Source organism: Tarenaya hassleriana, unplaced genomic scaffold, assembly GCF_000463585.1.
Source record: "Tarenaya hassleriana unplaced genomic scaffold, ASM46358v1 Cleome27, whole genome shotgun sequence".
Classification (NCBI taxonomy): domain Eukaryota; kingdom Viridiplantae; phylum Streptophyta; class Magnoliopsida; order Brassicales; family Cleomaceae; genus Tarenaya; species Tarenaya hassleriana.
This window is the reverse complement of record NW_010965946.1, coordinates 577,905-597,348: the sequence shown is the minus strand read 5'-3', so window position 1 is coordinate 597,348 and position 19,444 is coordinate 577,905. Positions and strand designations below refer to the sequence as shown.

The window sequence follows — 19,444 nt, the reverse complement described above, 5'->3', positions numbered from 1 at the left end:
AGCCTATTTAAGCCTAACCCGACCTCTTACCCAGCTAAACGTAGTCAAATCCACCTATTCAGACCTATACTGAACAGAAAGAACCGGAATCTATGACCCACATCAGCTAAACCGAGATCTAAACAGGTCTAACCCTAGTGAATTTCACTAAACCCAGCCAAATTGGATACTAGACAGTCCTAACAGGGTAACCCGATCACAACAGACCCTATCATACCCTAAATCAGTCCACTATGCCCTAAATCAGATACCATCAGACCTAATTTGAGCTAACCTAACCCTAAATCAGTTAGTTCTAGTCCTAATTGTACACTCCAGACCCTAAAACTGACCCAATCTAGTCCTAACCACAAAATCAGATCCTAACCCGACCAATACTAGCCCTAACCAGATAAATCAGATCCTAACCAGACCTCTATTAGCCTAAAACGAATCTGATCTTACCTAATACCGGACCCAATTGACCTATATGGTCTAATTATAGCCTAATTGGACGAACAGACCCTAACATTAGACCTAAACCAGTCTAAAACCGGCCTTAATTCACCTCCAATCAGACCCTATTGGTCTGAACCGAACAATTCTAGCCCTTCCCAGACAAATCAGACCCTAACCGAGACTTAAACCAGCCTAAACTAGTCTGAATTGCCCTAAACCGGACTCAATTGACCTAAACCGGACCTGAATTTGCCTAAACCGGACTCAATTGTCCTAAACCGGACCTGGAATGACCTAGAATTGACCTAAACCGGACCTGAATTTGCCTAAACCGGACTCAATTGTCCTAAACCGGACCTGGAATGACCTAGACCGGACTCAATCGACCTAAACCGGACCTGGAATGACCTAAACCGGACCTAATTGTCCTAAACCGGACCTGGACTGACCTAAACCGGACCTAATTGTCCTAAACCGGACCTGGATTGACCTGAACCGGACTGAACCGGTCCAATTGACCCCAAACCGGACCTGAACCGGTCCAATTGACCTGAACCGGTCCGGTTTGACCTAACCGGTCAACTGTTGACCAATTTTGGTCAACGATTTGACTTGACCAACCTAAACCGGTTCGATTGAAATATTGAACCGGGTTTAATTACTCAATCGGATTTAAACCGGCTAAACCGGTCTAAACCGAAAACCCTAATTTCGGAAACGTGAGCCGCCGAGTTAACTCGGTCAACTCGGTCGTTGACTCAACCCCGGAACCCGACTCAGCCGTGACTCGGTGAGTTACGGCCGATTCCGCCGGATTTCCGCCGGTTTTTCGCCGGTTCTCCCCACCCAACCCTAGATCTACACACACAGACTCGAAAACTTACCTGAGTCAACTTGTAACTCGCCCGAGTCTCCGATCTGAGTTAGATCCGAGCCCCTTCCAACTTCTCGCCGCCGATCTGAACCGTTTCCGTCGTCTTTGACCGCCGATCTTCTCTCAGACGGTCTCCTCGACGTTGTTTCTTGCCTGAAACAACTCGAACCAAGCATCAGAACGTTCAGATCTAGACCAAGGGAACCCCGACTTACCTCGACCGCGTGTCGCCGCCGATCTGTCGTCTGCCGCCCCGAACCAGGCTCTGATACCACTTGTTGTGGTTCAGGCCGGCCGGTTCCTCACCGTAATCTCTCCGATCAAACGCTCGTGTGCAAGAACGGAGAACCAAAACGAAAGAGACAGGAGATACGAGTTCAGTACCGAGCTCTAACGCTCGGTACCTACGTCTCGGGAAGAGGAAGTGTTCGATCTAAGGTTACAGCCATAGACTCACGCCGGAAACCGCCGAACGGCGGCCCCGAACGCCGGAGAAGCGAGAGTCGCTTCGCCGCAAGAGAGAGAAACCCAAAGAACGAAAAATACAAGTCTGTTACAAAATGAGCAAACCCTAGGTCAGATTATTGACCTAACCAAAAGACGACTTTGCCCCTCCGTCCTTCAGAAGCCTCTCTTTCATTCCGAAGCTTCAAGAGCCTCCACTTCGTCCGGAGGTTTTGTAGAAGACACTCTACATCCATAATCTGGGCCAAAGGCAAAAGATTGACCTCCCTGTGTTTGGCTGTTAGAAAGGCTATGGGGACAATGCAACCATTGGAACACGCGTATATTACTATATCAAATTTAAAGAACAAGTCCTATAATTCCTTGATTGCGTTAACTAGCACACCGGTTGGTCAGATTCTGACATTGAATTAGAACTTGTCAGGAAAAAATTAATAAATGTGTTTAGTAGTTATATATTATAATAATATTTCGAGAAAGTGGTGATCCATAATGTCTGGAATTTCTCCAATAAATAGGGAGGTTCCAAGATCCTCCAAGACTTTCAGATATTCTCTTCTAAGCAAATCCACATTTAAAAGTCTTTTTTTTTTTTAAAAAAAAAAAAAACTCCAGTGGACATGTAAACATGTAGTGGACAACTACCCATTTCCATATGAACAATCAGTGGGCCCCTTTTTGTCTTAGAAGGGCTTAAAATAATAATTCTATAATTCTAATGGGCCTAGGCCCAAAGGTATTTCAAAAGCTCGTATGGTAATGGGCTTGGGCTTCAAGGACCATCGAAATTAAAAGTCTCCGTGAAACCCAAAAGTCAAAGGTTCATAAAAAAAAGTCAACAACGGGATTCGATTGGAACATGACACGTCACGCTTCCTCCTCCTCGACGACGAACAGCGACGAACGAGTGTCACTGTATTAAATGGCATGCTTAATCACGCTGTTAATATTATTATTATTATAATTAATTAAGAGTTAAATGGAGAGGTGCGTGTGGACCTGCGAAGCCTTTAATTCTTTTGAGCGGTGACTATCGACTCAGACGAGTCCACTCGGAAAGAGACCCAATCAATAAATGTTTATCTACACTTGTTAATATAGTTATAAATATTGATTATTTTTTGTTTTCATTTTCTAAAAAAAAATTAAAAAAAAATTGTTGTTTTTATTTTAACTCGATCAAAATTTATTTATAGAAAAAAGATATAAAATTGGTTTTTTTATATTTTTTTAGATATAATTTGATCTATAGTATTGAGGAAAATTATTTTTAGATATATTTATATATGTGTATGTATTTATTTGTAGGGGATTTACAAACAAAGTAGATGTGGCGATAGAGAGAGACTTGTGTGTAGGGTCTAGTTAGAAAAAAAAATATCCCATTTTGTCGTTTATCATCATCAACATTTTCATCATCATCATCATCATCATCATCATTGTTATATGATGTGTGTGTTGGTATGTTCATGAAGCAGGGATTTGGATCTGTTGCAGCTTTTCCCGACTACTTTTATTTCGATTCATTGTTCTTTCTCCCCTATATGAAATATTTTGATAACTTTTTTTTTTGGTTAAATATTTTGATAACTTACTATGAATACGCAATTTACTCCTCCATTCCATGAAGCATCATGATTCATTATGCGTTGTTAAAGTGTTTTTTTAATAATAATTAAAAAAAAATAAAAAGAAAAGATGGATGGGGATCACGAGAGAATATGACACTTACAAATCTATGAAAAAAGATCGCAATAATTTGGATGCTCTTTGTTGGTCCCTTGGGGGTAAAAGCCGAATTCATTCTCCTTTTATATATATAAAAAAAAATCAGGGTACTTTTTCTAATATAACGTAAAGTTCGGGCGCAATTTGCAAATACCATGACTTTGTTTAATAATACCTCGAGTGAGAGGAATAATGTTGGTGTTGTCCTACACCGGTGATAAAGTGGAATGCATGTCGTTTTTATTCTCCCGTTTACTTGGAAAAAATTGAGGGAAAATAAAGTGAAATGCATGTGGTTTTTTTCCCTTTACCCAACGGTCTTTTTCTGAAGGGCGGAAATACACTTTTCACCGTTTTGAACTTCGGCCGTTCACCTTCCTGTCGTTCCCCCCCAATAGGGGTGGTCACGGGTTGGAGGAAACCCGATCTCGATCTCATCATCACGGGTTTTACGAAAAAATTATCTCATTCTTGGCTTCATGAGATCCGGATACCCCTAACCCGGGTTCAATGAGATTCTCAGTCTCGTACTCACGGATACCCGGATCTCATAAATAAATAATTCAAATATTCTATAATTTATAAAATTCAATAAAAATAACTTAAACAACATTCAAAACTCGATTTTATAAATTATAAATTCGATTTCATAAATTAGAAAGTTTGAGAATATAGAAAATAATTAAATAAAATAAAAATATTTTAATAAATAATAAAATACCTTATTTAAATGTTATAAATATAAAGATATTTTTAATTTTTAATTAATATATCGAATACCCGGGTACCCGTTATGAGTTAATCGAAACCCGAACTCGGACCCGGGGGTCAAAAACTCGGTCTCGTTAAACCCGGTCTCATCATCGTTAATATTCGGATATCCTTTCTCCGGGTACTTGTTAAGCCGGATATCCCAAACGTCCGGGTTACGAGTTGAAACGCCCACCCCTACCCTTTATTTCCCCGTGGCAAGAACCCAAACCACGAACTTCCAATAATGCGAGCAATTTCGTATCTTAATTTTAGTTATTAGAGAAGAAATACGAATTTAATTAATTTTAATTACATCGAACTTTAAAAAATATAATATAACACGAGATTCCATAACCATTGCATCTTATACGATTTCTGGTTAACGGCTGATTATTTGTGTTAGGTGTATTATTCAAACACCAAAAATTATTAAAAAACGAAACGGGGAAATAGTTGCAGGCTAATGACAGTCACTGACTCGTTATCAGAAGCGGGCTGAGATGTTTTTATATTTTATTTATTTTATCAGAAGCGGGCTGAGATGTTATTTATTTTATTTATTTTTTTATAAATAAATAAATAAAACATAAAAACAGAGAGCACGTACAGTCCAGAGTCCGAGCAAGTGGAGTGGAGACAGCTAATTACTTTCCCCCTTTTCGATTTTGTGATTCCGTTTTAGGGCAATGCATAGCCACCGGCCGTTACCGTCAACCGCCGCCGCCGCCACCGCCACCGCCACAGCTTGAGAAGGAGAAGAAGAGGAAGAGATGGGATGCACGGCGTCGAAGCTCGACAACGAGGACACCGTGAGGCGGTGCAAGGATCGCCGCCGTCTCATCAAGGAGGCCGTTCACGCTCGCCACCACCTCGCCGCCGCCCACGCAGATTACTGCCGATCTCTTCGTCTCACCGGATCTGCCCTCTCCTCCTTTGCCGCCGGTGAGCCTCTCTCCGTCTCCGATCAGACTCCGGCGGTATTCCTCCATCCTCCCTCCGAACGCTCCTCCGCCGCCGCCGGTTTTGTTCCTCCTCCGCAAGTCCCGCCGTCGCCTTCCCCTTCCTCCGTCCATCCTCCGCGGCCTCCTCCTCCGATTTCTCCCTCCGTAGCTAGTTCCAAGTTGCCCCCTGTCATCACCGCCAATCGTCGCCGGAAGCAGATGCCAAAGCTCCCTCACATCCTCTCGGAGTCAAGCCCTTCGTCAACTCCTAGGAGTGAGAGATCCAATTTCATGCCGAATTTCTTTCCCACCGCTTATCCGAACTCAACGTACTCCACAACTCCCTCTCAAGCATCTTCCGTCTGGAACTGGGAGAATTTCTACCCTCCTTCTCCTCCTGATTCCGAGTTCTTCAACGCGCAAGCTCAGGGGAAGCAACAGAACCCCCACTATCTTTCTAACGATCTAGCCGATGGCGATGACACCGAAACGGAGAGATCAGAGTATGATTTCTTCCATACGAGAAAGCAGAATCAGTTCGCATCCATGAATAGTACAGTAGACGAGGAGACGGAAAGAGAGGAGGTACAGTGTAGCGAATGGGAAGATCACGATCACTACAGCATGACGAGCTCCTCGGATGCAGCAGAGGAGGAGGGGGATAGGGAGTCTATGTCCGAGATCGGTATGCGCTCCGACTTCGGATCCTCCGTGAGGACTGGTTCCCTGAGACGGCACCACCGTCAGCCCTCACCGCCGCCGTCGGAGTACGGAGGCGCTGCTCCAGGGAAGTATGACAAAGCAGATGACGCGACGACGTCTTCCGGCAGCTACAAGGGTGGAGGAGAAATCGCTGACATGAGGATGGTGGTGAGGCATAAGGATTTGAAAGAGATTGTTGATGCGATCAAGGAGAACTTCGACAAAGCTGCAGCCGCCGGTGATCAGGTCTCGCAGATGCTCGAGCTTGGCAGAGCTCAGCTCGATCGCAGTTTCAGCCAGTTGAAGAGTAAGTTCAATTTGCTTGGTAAACGAGAACCGAGACGCTATTGATAATTGAGGTTGATTATGGACGAATTTTGTAGAATTGAGTTGATTTTTCATTCGCGATTTTGGTCACAGAGACTGTGATTCATTCGAGTGGCGTATTAAGCAACTTGAGTTCAAGCTGGACATCGAAACCACCATTGGCGGTTAAGTACAGGCTCGACACAACGGCACTGGACCAACCAGGTGGTCTGAAGAGCCTTTGTTCCACTCTGGATCGGCTCCTAGCATGGGAGAAGAAGCTCTATGAGGAAGTCAAGGTTTGCATTTTTCTATCAAGTTCTTTGTGCACAGCTCAACTGTTCTTATTGATGCTGGTGGAATTTCAGGCAAGAGAAGGTGTGAAGATCGAGCACGAAAAGAAGTTGTCGCAACTTCAGAGCCAGGAGTACAAGGGGGGTGATGAGTCTAAGCTGGACAAGACAAAGGCTTCTATAACAAGATTGCAGTCGCTGATAATTGTCACGTCGCAGGCCGTCACCACCACATCTACTGCTATTATCCATCTTCGAGATTCTGACCTTGTTCCTCAGCTCGTTGAACTCTGTCATGGGTAAGTTTGCCTATCTGTCTATGGGAATTATATAGGAGCATTCACTTCCGCTGAAATCGTTGAGCAATGATCAGTTCTTGTTTCCACGAATAGTAGCCAATCTTCATTCACACACAATTTTTGAAATCTTAATTACATGTTGTTTGGATTTGAAATCTCACTCAGCCAGTTGGTGAACAATAATGGATCTTGCCAGCTGTGCCAGTTGCCTCATGCTTTTCTGAGGCCCATGTGCTCTGCTCTTGATCCATTTTCCTGAACCTTAGAATCTCCAGTGATGTCTGGTTTGTTCTTTTAATTGTCCAATTAGTGAGTAAAATCAGTGATGCCATTGTTACTATAGTTCTTCTTCAGTAGATGTAATTCTCAGTCCTGGCATTGCTTTAGCTGAGAACTACGAGTGAATTGGTTTTTTTTCATTATGCAGCTTCATGTACATGTGGAAGTCGATGCACCAATTCCACGAGGTTCAGAACAGCATAGTGCAGCAAGTTCGGGGGCTTATCAACAGGTCAGGCAAAGGGGAATCGACTTCCGAACTGCACCGACAGGCGACACGTGACCTGGAAGCGGCTGTATCCGCGTGGCATTCCAATTTCTGCCGGCTGATCAAGTTTCAACGTGACTTTGTACGGTCGGTTCAAGCCTGGTTCAAGCTAACCCTAGTTCCAGTCTGCAACGACGATGCTAACCAGAAAGAGCAGGTAGATGCATACAACTTCTGTGATGAGTGGAAGCTCGCCTTGGACCGGCTACCGGACACGGTGGCTTCAGAAGCCATCAAGAGCTTCATAAATGTCGTCCACGTGATCTCGGCAAAACAATCTGAAGAGATGAAGGTCAAAAAACGGACGGAATCGATGGCAAAGGAGCTGGAGAAGAAGGCGTCGTCGATCAGGAGCATAGAGAGGAAATACTATCAGTCGTATTCGATGGTGGGGATCGGAATATCGGGTTCGGAACCCGAGAACGGGAATACATTGGATGCAAGGGATCCGCTGATGGAGAAGAGGGCGGAGCTGGCGGCATGCCAGAGGAGAGTGGAGGAGGAGATGATGAAGCATACGAAGGCGATAGAAGTGACGAGGGCCATGACGCTGAATAACTTTCAGACGGGGTTGCCTGGTGTTTTCCAAGCCTTGACCAGTTTCTCTTCTCTCTTCTCCGAGTCCCTCCAAACGGTATGCACCCGTTCCTACTCTATCAAATAAGATCGTTATAGATATATATATATAGTAGAAAAATCCTTCAGTGGAATTTTTGGCGGTCAAGTAATATTAAAATGGGATGTGGAAATTTCAGCCTGTTGTTTTGTTTTCTGGGGCCAATCAATGACACCGTTGGGCCATCTTTGTTCACTTGTTTTTTGTCTGTAGAAGAGGAGGGAGAGGTGTTTAGAAATGTAAATATAAGGGGGGTGGGGGGTTACTTTGAGATGTGTAACGTCGTGTGTTGTATCTCAGGTTCTTTAAGTTCAGTTTCTACGAATAATATCAAATCTCTATGTTTCGTTTTTGTCTTCTGTTTTTGAAAAAAAAAACATAAAAAGAAAAGGTTTGCGGTTGCATTCTTAACCTGTTTTTTTTTTTTTTTTTTTTGGGGGGGGGGGGATCACGTCACTGCCATCGGATGCTTCTCAATTCCGTCCCAATCTGACATACTTTCTGGACATATATATATATGGGGTGTATGTAATGATGCAGGGTGTATGATGGTATCTCCTTCATTCCCTTGATTTTCTCCTGACCTGTCTGTCTGCCCCCTCTTCCCTGCAAAATCTCTGTGAAAATCCAACCCCCCACCCTTGTCTCCTTTGTCCTATATCTTGCATGTTCTATTTTCTGTTTTCTATTTTCCTTGTTCTTTTCCATCGTTACGTTGGTGCTTAGACCACCGGAAAACATAAGATGCGCACTGCAAAGGCTTTGGCCACCAAAGCCTGCCAATTAGAGAATTAGGACACCACCTCCTCACCAAACCCCTCAAAAAAAAAAAAAAGAGGGGAATGATTCGATAGTGTGCCAAAAAAAAAGCACAAAGAAAGGTCTAATCCTCCCCCTCTGCCTTTCCATCCGAGACCAAGTTTTAGCTTTCCGCGTTAATACAATGGTGTTTTTTTGATGGAACAAGAACAGCAACCAAATCTAACATGATGTTACTCTTTGATATGTATGGCTATCAAACAAAATATTAAAAAAAAAAAGACTAAAATACCCCCCTTGATGTAATTATACGCTAGCCCAACTTAACCCCCCCACCCCCAAAGTAAGCCTAGAAGAACTCGAAGTCTAGGAATTTACCGCCGGATTTCATGTCGGCCGGTCCCGCCATCCTTTTGCTGTTGCTCCCGAACCCCACAGGATCGATTGGCCCGTATTTGGGCGGTGGCTGTTCGGCCGATCCCTCCGTCGGCCTGGGCACCTCCGGCGGAGTGCTGCACCGTATCAATGCCCAGTTCACTCCTTCGAAGAAAGCATGTTGCTTTATCTCAGTCGCCCCCCTCTTCGTCCCTAGCCTGTTACGAGGGTCTTTCACCAGCAATGCCTGTATCAGGTCCCTGCTCGCATAGCTGGTCGCCGGTGACTCGGGGAATTTCAGCTCCTCTCCCACTACATTGAACAGAGTCGCCCTATTTCCCGACCCTTTGAACGGCGTCTTCCCGTATAGTAGCTCGTGTAAGAATATCCCGAATGTCCACCAATCCACTGCACTCCCATGCCCTTCTCCTTTGATGATTTCTGGAGCCAAGTACTCATGAGTCCCCACAAAGGACATGGATCTCGTGTTGGGTTCCGCCACGAGCTCCGGGAGCGCACCGGAATGCGATCTGTAGAGTTCCGTTTGGTTTTTACGTGACTTGTTCTTCTTGCCTTTCTGAGGGAAAATTCTGGGTATGAAGCATGATGGTTGGATGCATGATGATGCTGATGACGGCTCCATGCAAGCAGGTTGAACACAGAATGCCCGTCTCGATGGATCGGAGTCAAACGTTCGTATCAGTGTCGGGGAAACCGCGCATCTGAGGGAGAGATCGAAGTCCGAAAGCATTATGTGGCCATCTTCCCGAACCAAAACGTTCTCCGGTTTCAGATCCCTGTAGACTACGCCGAGCATGTGGAGATACTCGAGCGCTAACAGCACCTCTGCTGCATAAAACCTGAAAATATGACAGCAAAATAAAGTGACGAAAAGCGAAAAGTTTGACAATGGTGAAATGAAATTTCATGTCGTTAAAGCCGTTAAATCTGAGGAACATACCGAGCAGCGTACTCTGAGAAATGCTTGCCGGGTTGACGTTGCCTTAATGTGTGGAGATCACCACCGGGACAGTACTCCATGACCAAGCACGAGAATCTGTCCGTCTCGAAATGGGTGTACAAAGTCGGGAGAAACGGATGGTCCAAGAGCTGTAGAATCTCCCTCTCCGTCTGAGCCCTATTCAACTTCTTCCGGCTCTCGAGAGAAGCTTTATCCATCACTTTCATCGCAAAATGACACCTTGTGCCACTCAACTCCGACAGATAGACGCTCCCGATATCGCCACAACCTAGCCTTTTCAGCAACTTGAAATGGCTCATTCCCAAAATCCCATCTCGAGCCCAGATGGCCAAGATGGCCTTCCACCTCGGGTCGTTCCCTTTGTGAGGCTTGTTAGCCCCTCCCGTAAAATTGCTCCAACTGCTCTCGTCACTTAGCCCACTGCTTTCACTGGCTCTGCTGGCGCTCGTCTTAGCGCTTTCGAATGAGTCCCCGACCATACTCATGCTCCCTTTTGTACTATCAGAGTAGATTTTATCCATACAAATCACAACATCGCTCCGGTTTGTGCTCGCAGAAGAACTGTTGGCAATGCTCATAGCTCGGGCAAAGTTCATACTGTCGACACTGCTAAGGGGGCTGACATTGCCGCTGGGAGGGAGAGAAGTGTCCCAAATGCACTCCCTCTCTGAATCTGGCGGTAGCAGAGAGATGTCTGTGTTCTGTGATGCACGAGCCATCGAGAATGGGGAAAGAGATGGCACGTGTTCGTTTGGTTCCTCGACTATGCTTTCTTCAGGTGAAAGTATTGCCGAGTTTGTCTTTTTTGTAGGTGCGGAGACCGAGACATCCTCAAAGAATGGTCCTTTGGAAGACAAGCTCTTCATCAGGCAAACTGAATCAGGTTTGTTCTGTCCGATGGGCACATACACCGTTGTTATAAGATCCATATCGACCGGTTCTGGAGGATGACTTGCCCCAGAGAAGGAGCTAGAACCAGCGTCCTCGGACAAATCATTGCTTTCCTTACAAGTAATGTCTTCGGCCATGTATTCCTCAATCTCAAGCAAAGGGTACTTCCCTTTCATCGTCCTAACGGACATAGGCGGCTCCAAATCCCTCAACTCTTTAACATTACCGAATCGAAGCACCTCTTCTCTGGCTGGACCATTCAGCACTTGGCTCAGCTCTCTCCCTAATGTGGTTGGTCCGGTCACAGCTTTGCCTGCATAGCGCCCTGCTCGTTCCCGCACCGGGTCAAATTTCATACCGGTTACTTGAACCATTGTGTCTCGGCTGCTTTCCAAGTCTATGTAGGCTTTGGAAAGCTGTCCTGAAACAGGAACTTTACTAGAAGGAAGTCTCTTCAGTTCCACAATCCTTTCCATACTCGCCATTCATGTGTCTTAAACCGACCAAAACTCTCCCCAGCAAAACCCTGCATAGCATCAAGCACTCAAGATTAGCTAATTTCACCATCATGTTTCTGTGTTTTTCCCTTTTCAGGTTAAATCTCTGATCTCCATTCTCACAATCGATGTAGAGATACAATCAGGAAATCCACAAGCGAAAAAAAAAAAAAAAAAAAAAAAAAAGAACTCTACAGCTACAACAATTCCGGCACAGCATTTTGCCGTTGATCATCGGGAAGATTTTGAGAAATCTACCAGAGGCATTGCAACACGCGATCGTCACTCACAAATCTTGGAGGGGGGATGGGGGGGGGGAATTATTAGGGATTATATATCAAACCTCGTTCATGACAATTTTTGAGATAACTCAAAACTATGAATGTGTTCGATCTACCTAGGAGCTTCTCGAGAAGTTCGATGGATGAATAGAGCATCATCGTACCTGGTTCTTGACTTCGTGCCCAATCAATCCAAAGGCAGAATAGAAACGGAAGCAAGAAATCCAAACAAAAGACGACAAAACTGAGAAACCTTGATTCATGTAGCGGACAAAAACAAAAAAAAAAATCGACGCTAACCTAAAGCCACAGATAACACAATGCCGAGATTCTGGTTTCAAGCCCTTTCTTTGAACAATGCACACGATGACGGAGCGTTTTCACGGAAAATTTGGCTCTGATGAAGGAACCAGAACCTCCTCCGGGAAAATTATTTGGAGAGCTCAAAACTCAGAAAAGAAAATTCTCTCTCTCTCTCTCTCTCTGTGAACGAAGAAGAAGAGTAGCTCAGCTTTTGCTTTTTGTGTGGCCGCTGCTTTAGCTGCGACTGACGGGGAAAGAAAAGGGGAGGGAGGATGGTGGGCCCAATATATTATCATGGGTCCCACATATGTCCCTCGTCGCATTTTTATTTTATTGCTCTTGTCGGTCCATATTCTCAGATTCTATTCTTCCTCCTCCCCTCCAAAGAAAATTGAATACATAAATACTAATGAAATGGACCAATATCATTAATTTTTTTAATAGATAATCAACATCAAATGGTTTTAAAATAGTTTTTTTTAGTGCTCCAAAGTAACAAGAAACATAAATACTTTGGTCCAAAAATAGAGAGAGAGAAAAAGGAAGAGACAAACACCGGAAGTTTTATGGATTTGTGAGGACACTTTTTTGACCCACCATCTCATAATTCCCTGAGCTTTTTCTTTTTTATTTCCCAATTCCCACTGCTTTGCCTTTTTTTTTTCTCCCTCTTATGTTATTGTTTTTAATTTATTTTATTTCTTATAATAGTATTAGTGTTGTGTTTATGAAACATTTTTCAAGCCCTTTCGTCTTTACGCCTACTCTCGTGTCTTAAGTCGAAAATATTGACCACGTCAATAATTTCAAATATTGATTACACTTTCATTCTATTTGTTTTTATATTTAATACTTTATTTTATAAAAAATCTACTATTCCATTTATTATACTATTTTCTCGTCTAATTCTATTTAAAATATACTCCATCCATTTCAAAATATTTGTAATTTTAAATTATTTTTTATGTTTCAAAATATTTGTCATCCTACATTTTCAAAATACTTTTTACAATAGTTTTCAATTTTATTCCTGTTAAATTCAAATTAATTATTAATGATAACATTGTTATTTTGAAACGGATGGAGCATCTGTTTTCTAAAAAAAATATTCATTTTTTCTTAATTTCATTTTAAGTTTTATTTCCCTTCAAATTCAGATAATTTTATTTTAAAACTGATTATGGCTGATTCTTTTTTACATCAAATCCTATTTAAATATAATTGTACATCATCCTATTTTTTATTTGCTTCAATTTTATGTATCATTGATCGAATAATTTCTTTTCGGTTAAAAAAAAGAATAATTTCTTTTCACAAACTAAAACATGCGTATAGGTTTTGGTTGGGGCAAAGTAGTTGACTATATAAACCTAATGCTGACAAATGAAATCTATTTATATATATATATATATATAGTGGATAGAGTTCGTTTATAATGAAACAATTATCAGATCGAATTTGAATTAAGATATTGGAAAGCAATGATTAGTGGACCAACTTTATTGTTGGTGATCTATATGTTTTATTGATATAAGTAATCTAATGGAGTACAATTGTTTATTTAATTCAGCGATAACAATATAAATATTAAATAAAAAAAAGGATTTAGAACAGGGAGCAATGAATAATAATGATGATGATGCTTAGTGATTGATGCTTTTGATTATATAATTCGAAAGCTGATAAAAACAACAACAACATCTGTAACAAAAGTAAAAGTAAGTAAAAGCTAACTACTGCCGCTACAGTTAAATAGTTTCAAATTACAAGCAACAAGGGACGGAACTGTTTGTCTCTGCTGGAATTTTGGAAAAGACGTAAACGTCCTCCCACCGTGGATCGTTGTCCGGCTTCGGTCGGAGGGTAAAATCGGTAATTTAAGCTAAAAATGTTTAATTTTTTTTTTTTAAAAAAAAAAGAGAGGGAAATGAGAGGATTGCGCGTGCATGGAGAATCTAATGGGGGAGGGACAGTCAAACTAAGACATAACGACTCAAAACAGTTCCAAAGGCTCTGTTTTTAACCCAACACGGCACAGTGTCTCGTCCCTTTTATGTAAATCGCTCGAGACAAATTTTTATTCATGTCCCGTTACCACATAAGATGACAAACTTTGTTAGATTCTGATTCAATTGCGTAAAATTCTGCAAAATAATATAATGGGTCAAGCTCATATGGCGTGTAGATGTGTATATGCATCGTGTATTGGGCGTGGGCCAGTGTGTTGAATCCATAGGCTCTCTTTTTTCGAGAAAGGGACAAAAGCTGTGGTTTGAAAACGAGGGTTTGGTCCTTTGAGACAGATTGGAGAGAAGACAAAATGCAAAGCAGGGGAATTTCTGAAACTTTTGGACCGCCCTTCTCGTTTCACTTTGATTAGGTGAAATTTTGATTCTCTCACCAACTTTTGAAAAAATTATTGTTAATATAATCACAGAGACATCGTGAATTAAATATGTTTTCAGAATTCATTCGGAGTTCACGAACGGCCCACTAATTGTGGTATCAGTGGCCGTAACACCTACCTGTAACGTGGCCCATCTTAGGCCCAATAATGATTTGCCAATTCGGCCCAAGCCCAACATGTATGTTACGTTGACCAGGTGAAGGCTACGTCAGTTTTCCGGTAAAACGGCGACTGCTTGTTCCTTTAACTGATATTCGATTTTTGGTCGGTATATAAAAATAGAATGAGTGTATAATGAATGGACGAGATTGGATTTGGTCGTACCAATTATTTGGATCGTCAGATTTTTGTAAATTTCATATGGATAATTCGTGAATATCTAATCCGGTGTTAAATTAGGATTTTAAAATGGATCTCGTCTCATTTGACTTGGTTTTCAGTTACATCTATATATTAACCATATATGCGCATATATACACATATCTGATCAGATTCTGGATTCTAAAATTCAAGATACTCCCAGTTTCTCGAAGATTCGGACCCGCTAGCTCAGCCAGAGTTCCCGGCCCAAGTCATCTTGTGACACGTAGGATGTCTCTCACGTGGCACGCCACTCATCTGTCACGTGAGACTCTCGTGATGACGTCATCCGCCATGCGGGGGCCACCGAACAAAACGCCCCCATAGTAGCGCGTCGGTGTTACGCGCCGCATGGCCTTTCGTACCTCGCAAAACCACACCTTGTCTCGAAGGCTCGGACACGTGGCAGTAGACGACGTTCACAAGCTCCAAAGGAAACAACATAATATCACTAATCAAATCATCAATTAATCTATAGCTAAACGTTGGTGAAAAAGTTAACGAATACGCACTCTTCAACAATCCACTGATTCTATTCGCTTGTAAAGATCGTGAATTACAACTCTTTTTCGTTCGGGCTTAATCCAACCCCGAGCCACTTCATGCACGTGCCCGTGCCGCCAAATCCCTTTATATATATATATATATATATATATTAGTTAAATATTTCGATAATATTAACGTTCCGATGTGTAAAACTCTTTATCATATGATCGTCAATTAGCCCTTGAATTTATATGTGAAAATGTTCTTGTAAAATATCTCTCTATAACACCGAACTTGCACTTTCTTTCTTTTGATTAATGGATCATGGTGTAGCTCGACTGAAAACTATAAAGGAAATGAAGCCATTGGGACTAAAATTGCCTTGTATCCCATAATGTATTTGTGGGTATATGGATTTTATTTGTTTTCTTATGGATATAAATAAAATATTAAACTCTGTATCTCCTTATATGAAAAAATATAATTTTAATACACGAAACCCACCATGTTACAAAAGTTTCGATGTTGATGGTTAGTTTACCATTTTAACTTTTTACTTTCACCCAAACAATTCTAAAGTTGGAAGCCTATGGATTTTGACTTTAAGAAATTGAAGCGGCTGCGGTGTAGGGCCGCCGCTTTCCGTCGATTCTTTCTTTCGGTAAATTCGCAGCGGAAAAACGTTTGACAGCAACAGCTAACGAGAATTTCTAAATTATTTATTATTTTTTTCCTGTTTAGATTGATTTGGTTTCAGAAATATAATCATACAAATTTACAAAATTCAAAAACTTACTTTTCTCTACAAAACATAAACAAAGCTTATATATGTAACGTTCTCATGACACGTAAGCAAGGATGGAATTTTCAACAAAATAAAAAAATAATAATGCATTTTGATCCAATTTTCTCCCATCAGTTCATCACAATCCCATCATCACATGAAGAAAAATAAAAAACTAAATAATTTTAGAAACTAAAAAACAAATAATAATAATAAAATATATGAATAGAACGCACGAGAGGTTCGTTTTCATGGCAATGTGAACAGAAAGATCGGATATCTTGCAGTCCAAAAGAGTATAGTTCAATTTTAAATGCTAAGTATTTTTTTTTTCAACTACCGTAGTGAGACCCCTTTGAAATATTAAATATGGATTCGAGTTTCGGTGGCATGTGCGACTCGTACGGTGTCAGTGTCCTCAAGCATTATGGATTTCTGATGATTTGGCCAATAAATTCGGCGACATTGTAAGAAATGGAACGTCAAACGTTTGGTGGATCTATTTCGACACGTGCCGATTATTATTACAATTATTATTGCTCATTATTGTTACGTACCCCCACGACAATGTTGAGATCTTGGAGACACACTACGTGTATAAGATATTGATGATAATAAAATATATAGTAAAATATAATAGAATATTTTTAATCATAATATTTAGTAAACCATAAATCATTATATTAATGATAATATCTTTCTATATATAGAGATGAATCGATGAATTCAATCTTATTATATAAAAACACAAATTGTTATCGTGTTAAACCAATCATCTTCTATGTGATTATATAGTTAAGACTTAAGTCGGTTGTTGTTTGATAACGTTTGAAGAGTTTGAGAGCTGTAATTTTAGATACTTATGTAGTACGAATGTGCGGACGTGTATGCGTGATTTAAAGTTGTACGACAATGAGATCGACATCGAAAAAAATACGATTTGTATAGCGGTTAGACCGGAGAAAAAAATAAAAAATATGGGCGCAAAAAATACGACAAATAATGTGTGATGGTTTAGCAACAAGGTTGTCGAAGAAAAAAAAGTGACGCAAAAACGCAGATTAACAATCGGAGTTTTCCAATCAAGAGGGGTTAAAAGTCAGGTTTAAAGATCTCACAACGAGTAGGGTTGAAGTCGACAAATGAATGTCATAAAAAAAGCATATTAGTTAAGATCGATGGAAATTATAGACATATATCACATATTCCAAAAAATATAATTTGAATTTTTTGTGGTACCACGCCCATTTTTTCGTCTTCGTGGTAGCTTTGAATGGCCTCCGCGTGGCATTTTTTTCGTTTTCTTTTTTTCAAAAAGTGGGCTGAAAGCTATATATGTATATGATGACATGTGTATTCATCTATGTTGTGGTTTCATAATGTAATTCAATTTAGGTTCGATGTGAAATCCATTATATACAAGAACAAATTTAACATTTTGTCAAAGTCTAAAAGTCGGTCTAAATATATGTGACTTAAACTACATTTTTTCGAAATCCCCACCCAACTAATTAATTAATTAACCAAAAAAAAAAGTAATATGCATCATTGCCGAAATTCTTGAACGCTCAAATCAAGTACTCCTATATGTGTATGTGTGTGTAAAGTGACATTTATGATTTATCACTAGCATGCACGAATATCTAATCTAGTTAAGTGATGTTGTAATGACGTGAGGAGATTTAGTCACGAGGTTAAATTGGGACTAGCTGTTTAAAAAAAAAAAAAAAGTGGTCGGAGAATATAGATAAGGATTCCACAATCATAGAAAACGGAATCGTTGATTTCTTTTATTTAGCTGTCCCAATCAGCAGCTGATTATCTGACTCTTTATGCAGTTGAAAAAAAAAACTTGTCTTAATCTTGGGGGAAATTCACTGTCACTTATATATATATACATAAAGGCAATATTTTTAAACTGATTATTAAAATCAATAAATAGTCTACGCTATTCTCTCACGTCAATTTCCTCTTTGATATTCGGCAGTCTTCATTGAATTCAAACATAAGATTATTATATATCTCATCGCATAGATATATATAGTACAGTATATATATATATATACACATATACGTATATAATTTATATATATCAAAACACTTACTGAGTCAAAGTTACATAAATTAAGGAGTTGAGCACCGGTAGTTATTATTTTAAGAACATTACTTCTAGTCATAATTTTTGTTTAGACAAAATAGGATGTGATTTATTTCATATCTCATCCAACAAAAAAAAAAAGGAATAGCTACGACTTGTATTTTTTTTTAAAGCAGACAAAAATAAAAACTTGAATTCGTGAAGTTATTACGCTAGTGGAAGTTGTGATTCATGGAGATGAATGATATAGAAATAGGAATAGATACACTGATTACGCTTTAACTAGTGATAGTCCATTTGATCCTCTCGATACCCAAAGAGATATTCAAACTTGTATTTTTGTTGTATATTGAATTGCAGAAGATGAGAGACAGAGAGAAATTTTCGTGTTATTATTTAAAATGATTATATATATATATATATATATATATATATATATATATATATATATTATATCAACATCAAGATAATCATTAAAAAAAGGATCAATCTCATAAAAACAAATATATCAATGATACGATCATTAACATCGGAGAATACCGATCCAAATAGACATTGATTGAAAAACAAATGACAAGATTGGAAATAAATCTCGACTCTGGAAAATGAAACCGAGGAGTAAAAAATTTGAATCCATAAATCAGAACCAAACCGAGAATTATACCGGACATTTTGAATGAAACTAGACCGGATGATTATGTCGTTATAATTATGCAAGATTCAGCTATTACGCTTATAAGTGTACGATATGTGGATATGAGGTTGATATTTGGACGGTTTGTAAATTGCATCCTAGAGTGATCCGGCTACCTCGTGAATATACCATCACATCACTCGTGATATACATACATACATCAAATAGTATATGTATATACATATAGTACATCGCTGTCTACATTTATACATATTGCTTTCCAACTTATAATAGTGGAATCATAAATTGATTTGTGAATAGAAAAGACAAGTTAATAGGTTTTGTATGTATATAATGTCAAAATCCTTAGAACAATGTAATCAATAGTGTATAGTTGACAGTAATTTGGTGAACTAAAGTCGAATATTATTCCACGCTAGAAGATATTTTATACCATATGGCGCAGATGAACATCTTCAAGCAAGCAATTTCAACCAAAAAACATCTTCAAGCAACATGTTGGCACATATATATATATATATATGTTATGATATAATGGTTACAAGAATAAATCTAAAGGCCAAACGTTCTAGTACGAGGCTGATGCCGTTTTATTCTAAAGCCA

General features: G+C 40.2%; 2 protein-coding genes across 5 annotated transcripts; one reads left to right on the top strand and one right to left on the bottom strand.

The window, feature by feature from the left end:
• The first annotated feature begins 4,865 nt into the window (after positions 1–4,865).
• On the top strand, positions 4,866–8,218 carry LOC104817191. The gene is made up of 4 exons (XM_010546273.1): positions 4,866–6,208; positions 6,322–6,506; positions 6,576–6,799; positions 7,227–8,218. Exons 1-4 carry the CDS (start codon positions 5,029–5,031, stop codon positions 8,008–8,010), a joined length of 2,373 nt encoding a protein of 790 aa, XP_010544575.1. The 5' UTR covers positions 4,866–5,028; the 3' UTR covers positions 8,011–8,218.
• Positions 8,219–8,882: 664 nt separating this feature from the next.
• LOC104817190 (serine/threonine-protein kinase D6PK-like) lies at positions 8,883–12,273 on the bottom strand. 4 transcript variants are annotated; one of them, XM_010546271.1, is made up of 4 exons: positions 12,048–12,273; positions 11,912–11,930; positions 10,058–11,495; positions 8,883–9,956 (listed from the first exon to the last, which is right to left on the bottom strand). In XM_010546271.1, exons 3-4 carry the CDS (start codon positions 11,452–11,454, stop codon positions 9,071–9,073), a joined length of 2,283 nt encoding a protein of 760 aa, XP_010544573.1. In that variant the 5' UTR covers positions 11,455–11,495; positions 11,912–11,930; positions 12,048–12,273; the 3' UTR covers positions 8,883–9,070. The 4 variants fall into 4 exon arrangements, with proteins under 4 accessions (XP_010544573.1, XP_010544574.1, XP_010544569.1 ...); XM_010546272.1 differs by having other exon boundaries at positions 11,912–11,922; XM_010546267.1 differs by having other exon boundaries at positions 11,864–12,273.
• Between the last annotated feature and the right edge of the window lie 7,171 nt (positions 12,274–19,444).